Source organism: Molothrus aeneus, chromosome 2, assembly GCF_037042795.1.
Source record: "Molothrus aeneus isolate 106 chromosome 2, BPBGC_Maene_1.0, whole genome shotgun sequence".
Classification (NCBI taxonomy): domain Eukaryota; kingdom Metazoa; phylum Chordata; class Aves; order Passeriformes; family Icteridae; genus Molothrus; species Molothrus aeneus.
The window spans coordinates 103,777,173-103,793,729 of record NC_089647.1 but is presented as its reverse complement, the minus strand read 5'-3'; the positions used below and the strand labels follow the sequence as shown (position 1 = coordinate 103,793,729).

At 43.2% G+C, this 16,557-nt stretch overlaps 1 protein-coding gene across 3 annotated transcripts in view; it reads left to right on the top strand.

The window, feature by feature from the left end:
- The window catches only part of PCYT1B (phosphate cytidylyltransferase 1B, choline), a 41,178-nt gene that overhangs the window by 21,452 nt on the left and 3,169 nt on the right, over nucleotides 1-16,557 (top strand). For 2 of the 3 annotated variants that reach the window (XM_066545447.1, XM_066545446.1), the window contains exons 2-7: nucleotides 296-395; nucleotides 1,699-1,815; nucleotides 5,002-5,153; nucleotides 6,066-6,144; nucleotides 9,244-9,386; nucleotides 11,585-11,773. In XM_066545447.1, the coding sequence (XP_066401544.1) occupies nucleotides 296-395; nucleotides 1,699-1,815; nucleotides 5,002-5,153; nucleotides 6,066-6,144; nucleotides 9,244-9,386; nucleotides 11,585-11,773 (780 nt within the window). Of the gene's footprint in view, nucleotides 1-295; nucleotides 396-1,698; nucleotides 1,816-5,001; nucleotides 5,154-6,065; nucleotides 6,145-9,243; nucleotides 9,387-11,584; nucleotides 11,774-15,943; nucleotides 16,258-16,557 lie in introns of those variants that run through there. The other variant, XM_066545448.1, reaches the window with a different exon arrangement.

The window sequence follows — 16,557 nt, the reverse complement described above, 5'->3', positions numbered from 1 at the left end:
ACTTTGTTCTGCAAACAAAAAAATTGTGTGCCTTCACCCACCTCAAAGATGACCAAGCTTCTCTAACAAGAGACAAAGAATTCAGTCACATGACATGTTTAAAAAGCTTTATTTTCCTCACCATTGTACCTTGTGTGAATTGTGTGTGCTCAGGGGTGGCCAAAAAGCAAAAATCCCCAGAGAACAAACCGGCATGAAGTCTGGTTACAGCATTCTGCCAGAATGAAAGGGTTCTTTTATAACTGCTTGGTGGTGAAAATAAATTTAATTTCTTTGTGCTTTTTCCTCCTCCCAGACTCTGACGGCACCTGCTCCATTCGCTGATGAAACAAGCTGTCAGTGCCAAGCACCCCATGAGAAGTTGACCATTGCACAAGCGCGCCGGGGAACACCAGGTATGTGGAAAGAGCTACATCCACAGGCCATGGGCACTCCCAAAGCACTGCTTCTTCCATACAAACATCAATTAATGATTATTTGTGCCTTCTACTCAAAAGCAAAAGCCTAATGTCTAGTGCTATCGGGTAATGGAGAAGAAACCAGCAACTACAGTTCTCTTAGAAAAACAACAAGAAAAAACATTTCAAGTTAGAGTTTGATGTATTTGTGGATGTTGGTTGGAAGGAGGGCTTGCCAGCCCACTCCAGCCAGTATGAAAATTGTGTTATGTAGTAGCTACCTTCTGGATTCTCATCTCTGGAAAACTTTTCTTTCACTGATGTTCCTGATGATCACATCAGACCTTCAGTGGCCTTAAAGGTTACTTGCCAATTTCTTTGTCTGGGCATCTGTGATTGGACTGGGGAAGCAGGATGATTTCACATGAAGTCCCAAATGTATTCTTCAGCCCCCCCATATTTGAAGAGCTTATTTTTTAAAAGGCTCTGTTGACTTACTCTACTTATTTAAAATAAGCTTTCAAAGTATGTCCACATTATAGGAGCAAGCTGCAGCTTTCCAGTCAGCTGTGCAAGGAACAGTGCTCTCTCTCCCATGGACCCTTGGATGTCCTGACTGCAGAGACATCTCTCTGCTGTCACTGAAACACAGTCCATGGAGGTTTGAGCTCTGTTGGTTTCATCTCCACTGTGCTTTTGCTTGGAGGTGGCAAAGCATGTCATTTGAGAAAGCAAGTCCTTTTTCATTCTGGAGGCTGCTGCTGAAGGTGCTGTACAGAAAGATTTATAAGAGTGATAGCATGAGAAAGAGAAGTTATAGGCTCATTAGAGAGAAGAACTTGGGGAAAGTCTGGAAAAAGTGAAGTAAAAGGTTTGCATAGAGGAGGTAAGCAATTGATTTTTATAGCAGTAAGCTGTGGAAAAAGTCAAGGCAAGAGGGAAGGAAAGGGAAATGATGGGAAAAATCCATAAGGCATATCTGATTAGAAAGGCAGAGAGAAAAGAACAAGACATATGGTGGAACTCTGAATGAGGTAGAAAGATGACATTTTTGCTAAATTAGAATATGGGGATGATGGATGATAATAAATAGGGTAAGTCTGAGAGAAAACAGCAGAGAGTACAAAGAACAAGTAATGTGCAGTATCAAAAACTGCAGGTTCACCTGTGGGGCTTTTGAATATCAGAACTGGGGTAAATCTGTGCAATCATCTGATCTGGGAACAAAATGCCATCCAGGAGAATTAAGTGCAACTTGTTTGAGATCTGAAAAATCACTGTTGTGTTTCTTTTTCCACAGTTGACAGACCTGTCAGAGTGTATGCAGATGGAATATTTGACCTCTTCCACGCTGGCCATGCTAGAGCTCTTATGCAAGCCAAAACTCTATTCCCAAATAGCTACTTATTAGTAGGAGGTAAGATCAGAGTTATTTATTGCACTGGATTTTTGCTTCTGTGCTTCACTATCAGAAAGTTATTGCTGTGCTCCCACCCCCAGCTGTTTATACACTATGACTTGAATGCTGCTTTCACTCAGGGGCTTTCTATAGGTGATTTGCCTTGAATTACATCTTACAATTGCATCAATTAAAGTAAAAGTCAAATTCTGCCCTCAGCAGCACAGGCACAATTCCCATTCTAGTTAAAGCAGGTGCCTGCATGGGCTCTGAGCTTAAAATAGCTCCATATGAATAATTTACCTTTTTCAGTTATTTGCTCAAAATTGTTCAAAGATGGAGATGAGTGAATGAGAGCAACCATTATTTATTTCTGGCTCATTAGTCCCTTTGCCAGCCAGGCACAGACCATGACCTCTGCCTGCCAGGCCCAGACCCAGCCTTCAGCATCATCACAGAAGCTAAGTCTGGCCCATTGTCATTGAAGACCCAAATGTAGGTCATGAGTGGAATGTCATTTCAGTTCACAGGTGTCCCCAGGCAGGTTACTTCCTTAATCCTTTTTTTTTTTTTTTGGCTAAGAATATCTTCTTTTCTTGGTGTGTGCCTGGCTAACAGCTGTTCAGCAGTTGGCCTGTGCCAGAGGAGTCACTGGAGGGTGGCTCTTTCCTACCTAGTTGGCTGTGCACGCCCTGCTCTCATGAAGCCTCATAAATGTGCAGTTTGGTTCCATTTTCCTTGCCCCTCCAGGGTTGAGATATTCCTCGCAGAAACATTTCACAGCAACCTTCATTCAGCTGCTCAAATGCTTTACAGTGAACATGAGTGCAACCTTCAGGTACTATAAGGTGCATATTTTGCATATTTGTCCCAAACAGTTGCGGGGGCGGGGGGTGGGGGGGAAAGACCCAACACAGAGGAAAACCAAAATCTCTTTATAAACACGTATTTTAGTTTTACTCAAGTTTATGAAATGTGGCAATTCCCACGGAGCTTCCTGTGAGGTAAAGGACAAGTCCCTTTGTTAGGAAGGAAACATTAAGGATTCTCTGGTTTCCTGCTGAGCCAGACAACTTGCAGAAGCAGCACGTGGAAGCACAAGACTGTGAGGTTTAAAAAAACAAGCAAGTTATGTTCATTTTGTTGTTGTTTTCAAAGGATATGGGCTTGCCCCAGATAAGAGAAGGAGCTTTGGGGAAAAAGCCTGGCTCCTTTGAAATTCATGGCATAGCTTCACTTTGCCCCTATTTTTGGTGTGAAGGACAAAGCAGCCAGCACTCATCAGCACCTTCTCCCAGCAAGGCACTGTGTGTTAGCATGTTTGAAAAATGGACACCTTCCCACACCCACATAAAATTTGTGCTGCAAAAGCACCGGTGTCATATGTCTTTGTGGGCATCACAACAAGCCCCTTCTATTTTTCTTGTGAAGACAATTATTTAGACCTAAGATCACTTTTCTTTTTAAAATGGACATTTATACCTTCCCAAATCAGTTATTAGAGCAGGATGACAGATTCAAAAGAAGTACAAAGTAAGATATTGTGTCTGCATTGTACATGAACAAATAGTAATCAGAAAATAAAATCAAACCTTTCTTCAGAATTCAAGCAAAAATTACTATTTCCCAATAATTTCAGTAGACTTTTTCTTCCAGGAGAGGGTTGCCTAAAGATGTCATAAAGGCTGTAAATAAATACAAGTACAGTCTCTGAAGGGATTTTTCTCCTGAAAATGCTTTGATCACCATTAAATTTCTTGTCAGCAGGCATCAAAACTGACATAATAGGACAGAGTAGCATTTTGCTTGCTGAAATTCATACGTATATTATTATGTGGCTTTGAATTTTGCACAAGCTTCAGGGCTATCTATGCCTTTCTACATTTTTCCTACTTTGAAAGTCCTTAATGACCATCACAGCAAGAACATCCATTTCACATCTCAGAAAAGGCTGTATCTTTGCCAGCACCTTGCCTGATAGGTTGATGTTTTCAAATTAGAAAGAAGCAGCAACTGTAGGGCTGCTCTCACACTTCACTGCGGCACTGGTAATGTTACATCTATCATTTGTCAAGTACATTTACAGACAAAGATCCAAAGGCACAGGTTTGACCTGTGGTGAAGGACAACCACTGGCAACCCAGCTATAAACGGGTATCACATTATTCCATGTGGGGTGTCAAATGACTGTTGTAGATGTAATGTTGGAAAGAGGTGGTGGTGGAGAAGGTCACTGGTTTTTACACAATGTTATGTGGGTAGAAAGACAATACCTAACTTTTACAGTCCTCTGGTAATGTGGGTCTTGCTGCCCCTCATTTTAAAAGCAATGTGACAAAGTATTGGTGCATCCAGAGTTAAAGGTGCAGGATTTCTGGACCTTTAATCTGCTCATTTCACTAGAGTATATGGCTTCTCCCAGTCCTTTCCTTGGGGCTTCCTTCAGCAGCTTTCCATTTGAACATGGCACAAGCCTTACTCTTCTTTCTGTGAAACCTGCTGAACTCAAAGCTAAGCTTGGAGACAGATTCCTATAAAGTTTTCTATTACTTGTTTTCCATCAGGATTTATTTAATGAGAAACTGTCCCACTGTGATTTTGAGCTTTGTTGGCAAATTTACCTTTTAGAGTGTTGTTTATATAAAAATAAAAAGCAGGAGGTGGAGGCCCAGAGAGGCTGAGGGGTCTCCATCTTTGGAAACCAAACTGGACATGGCCCTGAGCAACCTGCAGTTGACTGTGCTGGGAGGAGGGGGTTTGGATTAGGTGATGTCAAGTGGTTTTCCTGCCTCGACCATTTTGTGATACCTGAAGTTAGTAAGCACTCTGTGATTGTGCTCACAAAGCACGCTGTGTTGTTTGTTTGGTTTCAAAGCATTGGCCATCACCCCTGGAATATCACAGCCCATGAAATCTCCATTTAAGAGTGGGATTGGTTTACCTTAGCATGTAAAGGATCCCACCTGAAGTGTCTTAAAATACCATACTTGGCCTCTGGCTGCAGCTCCAGAAAGAGAAGGTTGTCTCATTATTACACAGTTATATCTGCCAACTCCAAGCAGAACTCTTAGATGCCCTAGAACACCCCCCAAAATTGCTAAGCTAATAACTAAGTGCTTGATGGATTTACCTAGAATAATCAACTCCTGGTCATGCTAATTTTACTGAATGTGGAGCCATTTTGCTCATACTTCTATATTTTAGTTTGCAGTGATGATTTAACTCATAAATTCAAAGGCTTCACTGTGATGAATGAAACAGAGCGATACGAAGCGCTCAGACACTGTCGTTATGTGGATGAGGTCATCAGAGATGCACCCTGGACATTGACACCTGAGTTCCTTGAAAAACATAAGGTACCTTTGTTCCCTTGTCTCCCCCTTCCCCTTTGTAGACTGACAGTTGAGAATGAGCAAGTCTGAAATCCTATTAAGTGGAGCAAATTATTTTATTCAGTTAATTCCAGTTGCTGAAATTAGGTACCTAGCATTCCTTGCCTCCATCTCTGTCAGAAAACATGATGTTTATTTTGCCTTTTTTTCTCAATATGCTGAGATGATTTCTCTACTGTGATTTTTGAAAGGTAAAATAACACTGAAAAAATTACTGATAAATTGACTTTCAGAAAAGGAGATGGTAAACCAGGAAAGTTGTCACCTAGTGACTGAAGTCCTAAATTAAAGACATGTTTCTTATTAATGGCAACAGGTGCAATATGTAAAAATACCATGTGCCCTCTAAAAGGCAGGATAGAGTGTTTTACATGCTATTGATTGCCTTGCAACACATATGAATCTTAACAAAAGCATAATTAAGTAGGATGTATTTTAGTGTATACATCACTGGGTGACAGAAGGACAGCATGACAGTACTAGGTATACATGTATATATGCACAGCCCTAAGGACCCAACATCAATTATCCTGCCTTCATGGTTTTGAAAGCCAAGCCTTCACCACTTACTTTTGCAGTAGGAATAAAAGCAGGAGCTTGTGTCTTGGGTTTTGTAGGCATATCACACTGAGCCAGTCAGAGTGATGAGGTAGTGGCAGTGCTTTTGGAGAGAAGATTTCTGGTTTTTTATAATTGATCATACAACACAGCAGTTGCAGGCCCAAATCTAGTACAATCCACTAGGTGACGGCTTTAGGATGAGAATGTCAAAAGCAAGTTAGCTAAAGTCAAGAAAAGGGATAACTGTCTGTAACAATCCCCCAGTGAACCAAAATCTGGTGCTGGTGATGTGATTCCTCTTCTGTTCCCTGGCAGATTGACTTCGTAGCACACGATGACATCCCCTACTCTTCCGCTGGATCGGATGACGTATACAAACACATAAAGGAGGCAGGTAAGGGCAACTTCACATTTTTAGCACCTTCCTTTTCAGCCTCAGCTCACATTCTTTTATTGCCTTTTAACCAGAACTGCTGGGAGAGGAGCAATAGAGGTAGTATCACATTGTCTTACACCCTAATGGTAGGTACTGCTGACTTGAGCAGAAAGAAAACCTCAGAGGACATCCTTGGCTGAATTCCTGCCATAACCCCAAGGAAACCATTCAGATCTAGCACAAAATAGACCCATCTGCATTTTTAAAACAGTTTTTGACAATTGTTTTTTTTAACTATTTTCTTGACTAAGAATTTTGAATGGATGAAAATGAGTTCAGTTCCCACAGCAGGCCAGCCAACTTTATTCAGTTCTTGATAACCACAAACTGACACCTCCTTGACACATCCCAGTCCTAAATATAGGTAAGCACAGGCAACCTCCAGGAGCCATTAGGATCCACTTGCACTGAGGGTTCTTTTCATTACAGTGGCAGAGTGTTTAAATCAGTATCAGAGTAATTAATTTCCCATGACCATTTAGCAGTTTGGTTGATACCATTACATTGAACATGAAGATGCTGAACTCATTAGGAATTTGTGTCTCTTCAGTTGAAGGCAGATGAATTTGAGGAGATAACATTAAGCCACTGCTTGCCAGTAGTAGCTAGCCTAATAGAGTGAACAGTGGAAAGAGGAGGAACAAATCACATCCTTCTGCTGCTGCTCCCTCGAGATCCTGCTTTGAGCCTTGGCAAATCCAGCCTCTCTGTTCTGCATAAACATGTATATTGGAGGCTTGAAAAAATTCCAGAGCAATCTGCCTGATGGTCTTATGCCATGCAAAGTGACCTCAAACTATACTATGACAGCCATAGACCAGCTATTGACCTGAGCTGAAGGAATAAGCTTTTTATGGCAGCAGTTCTTGATCTTTTTCCACTTGTGAACCTCCCTGTGGTATCAGACTCACAGCCCTCCTTTGGGAATGACTGTTCTATAGTTTCAGAGCCAACACCAGCTTCCTTCAGTAGGCAGTGAAAAAAGGTCCCTCCGGTAAGAATGGGTCACCAGGAGACATACTGAACATGTGCTGGATAGGCAGCTATTTTACTTTTCTTCTGTAAGGTGCTGAGTGCACAGGACAGCACAACAGGAACTCTTGGTGTCACTGGATCATTACCAGACTTGGTGTGAGAGTGCCCAAACCTGACACACCCTTGTCTACTGTCACTGAGCATGGGCACAGTGCACACACAACCCGATGAGAAACTCCAACTTGGCAGAAGAGAGTACAGACTTGCAGCTTCAGGGAGCTGTGGTCCATTGTGTCTGTCACCATGAGATACCAGAGAAGCATCTTGGGTCTTGTATGGCTGAATTTTGCTATGTATAAACTGGGAATAATGTTAACTTATTTGTGATGAGTTTTGAGATCTAGTGCTGTTAGAGTCCCTAATGCTCCAGAGCAGCATTATTACAATAATGAATTTCCCCTTTCTCCCAGGGGTTTTGTTTGAAATAGACCAGGGCTATTGATGCATTTGCACATTTTTCCATAGTTCCAGTACTCCCATTTTTCCACATCAGGTTGTTGGAGAGCAGAAAGGTAGATGGGAAGCAGGGAGCTCCTTGGGTAGATTCTCATGGGCTCCCAATTCCCCACTACCTTCAGTGGATGGGAGGGCATATGGGCACTGGTGAGCTGGGTAACAGTGCACTGACTGAAACTGTGCACATCTGTGAACATTTAGCTTGGAAAACATGGATCAGTCCAACACATGAAGCAGATGAAAGCAAAGTCAGTGACTAAGGATAATGCCCACCTACAGTTCCACTTTCAGCTTAACAAAGGTGGGGTTTGGATTTTGTCCATGTATTCTTGTAACTCTTATCTATAAAGGTTTCTGGCCCAAAGTGGGTTTCATTGCTTCCAAAAATAGTTTCCTGAGTGACTGGTGGAAGCCTGAAAAGCAACAGTCAGGGAAGCATGTCTGCTCATGATTAAAGTAATCTATTTTTTTAGCAGAGTATTAATTAGAGATCAGAAAGAAAAAATATCACATAGCATTTAGTCACAAGAGGCTGCTAAGCTTCTTGGTTCCTTCTCTGAGTCTTTTTCCAGCCCTGTAAAATTAGGTACCAATGCCTGCTTACTTTAAGTGAACGTGTGAGGATTAATTTGCCAGGAGCTATAACACCATTTTAAGACAAAGCACTACTTTCTTTTCCCAAACCATCTCCAATCTTCTCTCTCTCTTTCATCAGCAGCTTCATGTTGCAATTACATATAAGTGAGAGTAGCAATTTTTTTTTGTAGCCCTAAATAACTACTAAACCAAGGTGTGCCTGCACTCTGCTACTATTTCATTTGTGAATTGCAGTAAGAGTTCAGGTGCTCCTCCTTTGGAGGGGAGCAATTAGAAAGCTACATATATCTCAGTTGTGTTGAGGAAAACATGGGCAGTATTGATAAATGGCCAGTTTTCTTAGGGACTGATTTCTCAGAGCAGGGAGGATGGTTATGCAGCCACTGGCATGGCTGGATGGACACAAAACACTACACTTCATACACATGACACTTCATCTTTCTGTTACAAACCACTGGCACCTCCAGGGTGTTTCCAGTTAACTGTAATGCATCTTTTTCCTGGCTTTTGTCAAGGCCAGAGGCTGGTCTGTTCTACTCAGCAGAACAGAGACTGTCAGGTAAAGCGCAAGAGTGGAAATAAAGGAGAGCAGCAAACCTCCCTGCTCCTTTATATAACATTAAATAAGGGCTGTGCTTATGGAAAGAACTGCTCAGTGAATTGGCCACAGCTGTGAAGCTGGGCCTTCCTGGCTCAGGAGCCCCTGCCAGTCTAATAACTTCCACATCACAGCTGACACTGTACAGAGGGAAATTTTAGTCTTTCTAAAGACTTGAGAGAAAAATGAGTAGTATAGCAACCTTGCCTTCCCCAAACTCAGACAGGAACAACAGGAGAGAACTTGGAATAAGGCAGAATTGCAAGCCTCTTACCTTTGTCAGGCATTTTTAAGTTCATCCTCAGCTATGTGCCACAGTGCCTGGTCCTGCCAAGCTTTATCAGCAGGCTCTCTTTTCCCACTTTGCTCAGGAATGTTTGTACCTACGCAGAGAACCGAAGGCATCTCCACATCGGACATCATCACGCGCATCGTGCGCGACTACGACGTGTACGCGCGGCGCAACCTGCAGCGAGGCTACACCGCCAAGGAGCTGAACGTCAGCTTCATCAACGTGAGTGCTCCTCAAACACTCTCAATGTAAAGGAAAGGTTAAGAAATTATATCTTCCTCATGCTGCTTTTAAAAGAGCTGGAAAGAACTTAATTTAAAAGACACTGGTAAGCTGAGAGTAGGTTTAATTGCTCCTATTAATTAGCAGCTTAGTTTTCATCTTACACTTCTAACAAAGGTGCTGCTCCCCTTTCCTCCTTGAGCTATAGGTGACAATGACACACTAGGAAGGAGCCCACCCTTCCACCAGAAGCTTCTCAACCATTCACCCAAGATATGGTTTCTTTCTATATTCCTATTCCAAGAAGGCAGCCCAGAGAGCATGGATTTTGAGATCCAAAGTTTCTCTACAATGTGATAGGATTAAAAAACCAACAAAACAACAAACAAACAAACAAAAAAAAAACCCCAAAAAACAAAACCAAAAAAAAAAAACCACCAAAAAACCAAAAGCCCTAACAAAGCCAATCACAGAGCAGCAGTGAAATTACTAGGGAAAGTTAAAATGGTTTTCAAAAGCCAAGGAAGTATGCTAGGAAGCTGGTACATAAATGATGCTGCTGTAGAGCTCAGAAACCACAATGGCAGGAGAGCCACGTGAAAGGATGGCTCAGATTATTCATCTTCCACATACAGACCTGCCCTTCCAATGAGAAGTAAACACTTCACGGAAATCAGACTTCACCTCCTTCATTTTCTGTTTCAAGTCTTGACTTAAGACCTCAAGATAACCCATGTAACTGAAAACTCTGTTGTGATCTCTGAGATGGCTCACAGCAGGACTTCCCACCTCCCTCCCTGGAGCCTGGAAACTCCCTTGTGAAGGACTGAATTGTGTCATTTCATTAGAGTTTATCTCTTTCTTATTTTGAAGTCTGGCAGATAAACCCCAGATCACAGGGCATAAATATTTATTTCACTGTGCTTTTTTTGAGTCTTCTACACCTGTAAAAAATCTTGCTTGTAAGTACTCCACTCAGAAAGATCACTATTGCAAATATCCATTAAATTAAGGCATGCTGGATGCCTTGGAGATTCTCAAATTTATCCTAAATTTATCCTTGAGCAGCTGTGAGGTTAAGATACTGTTGCATAAGTCATGCTTGCCCCCCCTCACACTATGATGTCTCCTGAAGAACCTCCTGGAATGATTATTTAGCTTGCAGTAATTTAAATGCAGAAGTACTGATTTGTACTGGAGACTGTTCACCTCAAAATAAAATCCCCAGGATTTCACAAGAGCACTGGTCTTGTTTGCAGAAGGGCACTGGTTTCCTCATTAAAGGGCTGATCACCCTTTAGGTACAGAGGAAGGTTTCTTTGGACCTTGGGGATATTTTTTTGTGCTTGTGGCTTGCAAAGACAGTTCTTCTAGTGATTTGTGAGCTAGAATAAACCCCCAGTGCTTGCTTTTTTAAAATAAATTCAAGTGGCCATTAAATGGAGTTAACAGAAAATTAAAAGCCAATAGTGATATGCGCTTCTACACAGACCACTACACCTTCAAGAGCACAGCCTTTGTTATTTGCTTGTACCAAGCACATAAGCATTTCAAGACAAAAGCTCTTTATTCCTGAAGTATTTCAGAAGCTTTTTCCAGGAGCTCCCTAATATTATCTTCTCTCTCTTTTTTTCAGTATGACTTAGCAATTAGGAGTTCTCTCCTTTCTGTGAAGTTTGCTGGCCACAAGCCATTGGCCTACACACATCTCTGTTGCAGCCAGAAGCTCCTGTATAAGCCAGGCTCAGAATTTATGAGAGTTTTCCTTCTGCTCTGCAGAAATCCACCCAAAGAGACATTTTAGTCCAAGTAGACATCCAGGCTGGCAAGTCAGCAGCATTTGCTAGGGAACATAGGGAGATTTACCTTTTGCCTACTCTTAAGTTTGAGCTGTTAATTTCCCACTCACGTCCTTCACAAGATTCATATCAATTTCAAAGTGCATTCAGTTTGAAAATAGACAAAGATTCAGGTAGTGGCTTAAACACAGTAATCACGCTAGAAACCTTTTCAGTATGTACCTTCTGCATTTCATTCCACAAATGATAACCTTGCCTTTATAAAAATAATGTGGGAATAGCTAACCAAGGCCATATATATTAGGATGCATTAATGCAATTTTTTTTTCTTCTTCTCAACTGTCTGTAGCTAATTATTTCTAAGTTTTTCATTAATCATTGACCACACTTTTAAAACAGGAGAAGAAATATCGCTTTCAAAACCAAGTGGACAAAATGAAAGAAAAAGTCAAGAATGTGGAGGAAAAGTCAAAAGAATTTGTTTACAAGGTGGAAGAGAAGAGCCATGACCTCATTCAGAAATGGGAAGAAAAGTCCAGGGAATTTATTGGCAACTTTTTAGAGCTGTTTGGACCTGATGGAGCTTGGGTAGGTATTCTGCCATCCCAGGAAGTCTGAGTGTTTTTATTTCTCTTCTCTAACACAGGTGAAGAGCAGATACTTTTGCTGCAGACTTTGTCTCAAAAGGCAGCACAGCAGGGTAATGGCAAACCTGGCTGCTGAAGCCATTAATGCATACCAATACTGCAACAGCAGGATTTGCTGCTTCTGGCTGTTGCTTGTTTGGGATATCTGTATTTTGTGAAGGTGTGATGATGAATTTAATACTGCATTCAGCAGAGCTGCATCACAGCACCACACAACACAGTCTGTTGGTACTGTTAGCATTAAATGCAACCACTCCTACATCAGGGATGTACACTGGAGGTAGTGAGGAAAAACAGAACCACTGGAAAGGTTTTCAGTAGTTCTCTTCCTGGTCTGTATGCAGCAGTAGAAGATTATAATTTTCTAACTTCAAAAACTGCTGATAAAAATTCCAAGAAGTTATTTTACTTGTCAGGTTCAGGCTCCTCTAACTGATAGCAGGGAAGGTTGAGGTGGGACTGTAGCACTTACAAAGCTCTCCTTGGGATGTTCTGCCTTCACAGAGCCGTTTACTAAAGGTCCCCAAGTGCCTTGGAAAGGCAGTTCAGAATTTGCAACAGCATCTTTCTGGAGAGAAATCTGCTCAGACCAAACTCATGCACTGAGTGGTGAGCTGGTGACACTTCAGAGCCCCAGAAGAGTCCTGGCCCCCATCTGTCAGTTCTGACAGCTTGCCAAACCTCGAGAAGCTTTGTTTGCTTCTATGACTTTTCTTTGCTGCACTGAAACCAGTAACAAAGCTGAAATTGAATGTAGAGTTTGTCTGTGTCGGGATGAAAGCCCAGACCCTCCAGTGCAGGCACCATCTCAGACACACTGCTCTGGTTGCAAACTCTGAGTGAAAAAGGCACCTTCTGCTGGAAGGAACTCGGCAGGTATTTTGTTTGTAAACAAACACGTAGCAAGAGTCACAAAGCTTTTGTGAATTAAGTAGCTCACATCAGTGCTGTGTCACAACTCAGTGCTACCAAGTCATGCAGTGCCTGCCTCTTACTGCACTTCTCATCTTTGCACTGACTTGCCATGTTGATTACCACTCTGTTGAGAAAAACACAAAATTAGGTTGTGGAGGCTTCAGAACAGAGGCTGTTATCATACAGCTACTTCTGTCCACCCAAAGGCAGTGATCACTTACCAACACAGGCCCCAGCCACACGAGCAGTGAACTTATAACAGATTGTTCAGTGACACTGGCATGTTCCTGGGGGAGGGCAAGAAGGCAACTCTTCTGGTTTACCTACATTGTCCACATCCAGATGAAGCTTCCTCTGTGAGTTAGCCCACAGAGCTTGGTGTGTGTTCCCCCTATGGGATGGTCCTTTGGCCATATGTGCTGAATAACTAAAGCTGATGCTAACAGAGTATGTGAAATTCACAGGAGGTGAGAGGAGTTTAGCTGTGCAGAGACAGGGAAGGAATTCAAAAGTATTGATCCTATTTCCTGGCTCTGCCCACTCAACAGTGCATACTAATGGCATTTTTAAAAACCTTTGCTGATAAAACATTTTACCAAATTGAATTAAGGAAAAGGTGCTCTGCATATGTCTTTTAAAATTAGAAACTCTTGTTCCCTGAGTAAGTGTTTGACCACAGAGTAGGAAGTCTGGCACAATCACAGGGACCTTTGCTAAGAACAAGAGGAGTGAAATCTCTTCACAGTGTTGTCGGAAAAGCATCAGTGACAGCAAGCTGAGAGGTGGTGTAGCTTTTTTAAAATCAGTTTGAGCCTTGGCAACAGGAAAGACTTTTAAAAAAATGATAACTTACTATTAGTGTCAAAACTGTTATTAGTGCTAATTTGCCTTATCACTGTTAGTTAGAAGTTGCTTTTAATGTTGACATTAAAAGTACAGGAATCGTTATGGGCATGCTGGATTCCTAGATCAGTAATTTGCATGCCATTAATATGCTATTATTATTTCACAAATAATTATTATAATATACTTTATGCTAGCATCAATTTTCTAAAAGTAAGGGCTATGTAACCCACAGAAAAATGCCTGCTCGTGAAAGAGGTCAAAATGTCAGTTTCAGATGTCTGGATGTCTGTAATTCATTGGCAATTTTGCCCACCTGTGCAATCCCCCTGTGCATATGTTTTCTGCAAGAGAGTCAGAGAGGTCAGAAACAATGATTAGTGTGGCATGAAAGTTCTCTGTGATGTGAGACAGGACCACCACACAGTCTGGCACACAGGGCCTGATGGCAGAGACACCACTCCAGGGTGCAGGAATCCATTCCAGCTCTTCTCAGACATGTACAACAGGCACCTACAGCTGAGGGCAGAGGAGAGAAAGCACAGCTCACAGGGCAGGGTTTCTGTGCCAGTCTCTCTCAGAAGTGTCCCTTCAGATGAGGTGTCCCTTCAAGGGGCTGGCTTCCCCCAGCTCAGCACACAGGGATATTTGGGGAAGGTTGCCTTCCAAACAGCTGACACACCTCAGACATCATCAGGGGCTCAGGTAAGACAGGTTGCAGATGGAACTTGGGGATGGTGTTTAGGCCACACCACCTGTCTGCAGCCTGGACCTGAAGTGGCCTTGGAACCATCAGAAGCTCAAAAGCAGACACCCAGCTGGTACTTGCTTTGTAAAGCCAAGGGGTATCAACATACAGGCAGTAAAATTCAGAAACAGGCAAAATATTTTTCCCAGTTGCGAGTTTGCCAAAGACAAACCCTAAACTGGTTGGGTGTACCTGAACTTGCTTGAGTCAAGGCTTTGGAACTATTTCCCTACCTGTGGTAAAGGACCACAGTGCATCCAGCCTTGTCTAACCCTCCAAGGAAGCCATTAACACTTGTTCTACTTCTTCAGCACCCAATGGCCCAAGGAGCTCCTTGCCTGCAAAGGGCATGGCTTACTGACCCTGCTAGGGCACAGCTGGAGAGAAAGGTGTTCTGAGGCAGGTGAGTGACACCACCTCCTCCTCCTGCAGAGCTGTGCTTTTAGCCAGCAGCCTGGTGGTTCCAGTTCTAATGCAGGAGGCAATGTGGAGGGGCTGGGCCCTTGCCCTGCTCAAGGTGTGAGTGCATCAGTTGTTTCAGCAACAAACTCTTCCCTGAAGGCCTGGGAAGCAGGTGTCCTGCAGCCTGGCTGAGGGACTTAGCAGGAAGGTGGGATTCTCCTTTCCAGACCTGGCCTCTGTCACTAAGGCACAGTCAAGTACTCCCTGCCACGTGGGATGGTGCAGGCCAAGCCAGGCTGGGGCACTTGGGTGTCCTCCAGCACTGCCACCACACCGCCACAAAGAACCACTGTGCCACTGAGGTGTTAGAAGTGACAACAGAAGGAAGTCAAAGTATTTTGATTGGCCAGGAAAAAAATATATTTCATATCAAACATGGGGGTTTTTTTGTTGGGGATTATCTTCAGTGAGAGGGTGAAACAAGCCAGCAGAACCTCAAATTTCTGTGATCTCAAGAGAAATTTTGCACCCCTACCACTGAATTACAAACAGGCTCTGGGGCTTTGCCAGCCCTGGTGACATCCTTGCAGCTCTCAGCTGCAGAAATCCTCCCCCAGCCGAATGCTTCCTGGCACCATTTATCAGGAGCAACCACCATCTGCTAACTATTGAGATTTTAGAAGTCTTGGACCTAGCAGTCGTTCAGGGGTAGGTTACACACCATGGGTTTTTTGCTCAAGAGCCTTGAGAAGTGTAGCTCCAGGCAGGAACTGTTCTGCCACTGTGTTCTGCAGTGAAATCCAGGCTCTAAAACTAAGTCAATAAAGGCTAATGTGATCAAGATGTAAATTAGGAGAGGGAGCTCACAGAGGAACAGCTAAGTTCAGTATTTGTGCTTGATTTTTAAGCCCTGGGATTTAGCAAACACCCAGAAACCTGAGGGAGAAACCAGCTTCTGCCTCTCTGCTGGCAGGGAATACTGAGTTTCAAAGAGGAGGAGAAAGAGCAAGATGAGCAGCCAGATACTGTGTCAGCACAGGGCAGAGTCACTGCAGAGGGAAGGGGAATAGGAACAGGATGAAAACTGGGCAACTGCAAGCTGGATCTCAGCTAAAACAGGCAAACCCATACATTCTGCACAAGTATTTTCCTCTCAGACCTGAGTGGTAACTTAACTTTGTCGGGGCTGGATCTTCCTTTCAGCCAAGCATCGCCTGTGACTCAACTGCCAGTCCTGCAGCCAAGGTTGAGGCCTCTTACTCCCCATGCCCAGGAGGAGCAGCAGGGCACTCGGATTTGGCACTTCCCATGTGAAGCCTGCAGCAGCTGCACAGCACACACCATGTCTTCCATAACCCAGCGTGATGCAAGGCCACATTGCTGCTAAAGACTAGAGGCACTTGCTTTAGTGTAGCAGATTGCTTGACTGCAGAGGTGGCTCTTCCACCCCACCAACTCTGGCAGGTCTCCACTCAGCTTTCCAAAGCAAAAGTGACAATAAAGCTCCAAGCAAAACATAGAGCCTGCAAGTGTTTTCTCTTTTCAACAGACACCCAAATTCTGACATTCCCACCCTCAGTTTATGGGTTTGGGTCGTGCCTGCTCCAGGAAGCTGGGGAAGTGGCTGCCAGTACTTGGCAGGCACCAGGCTGTCTCCCTTAAGAAGGGACAGAGGAATAAAGGCTAGGAAAGCCAAGAAGCTCAGGAGGAGAGGGGTGGCCCTTCCCAACATTCTAGAAGGAAAAGGCTGTGGGAACTGGAATACTGGGTGTTCAGGCAGAAAAGTGACCTTTGGAGACAAGAGCATGACCAATACA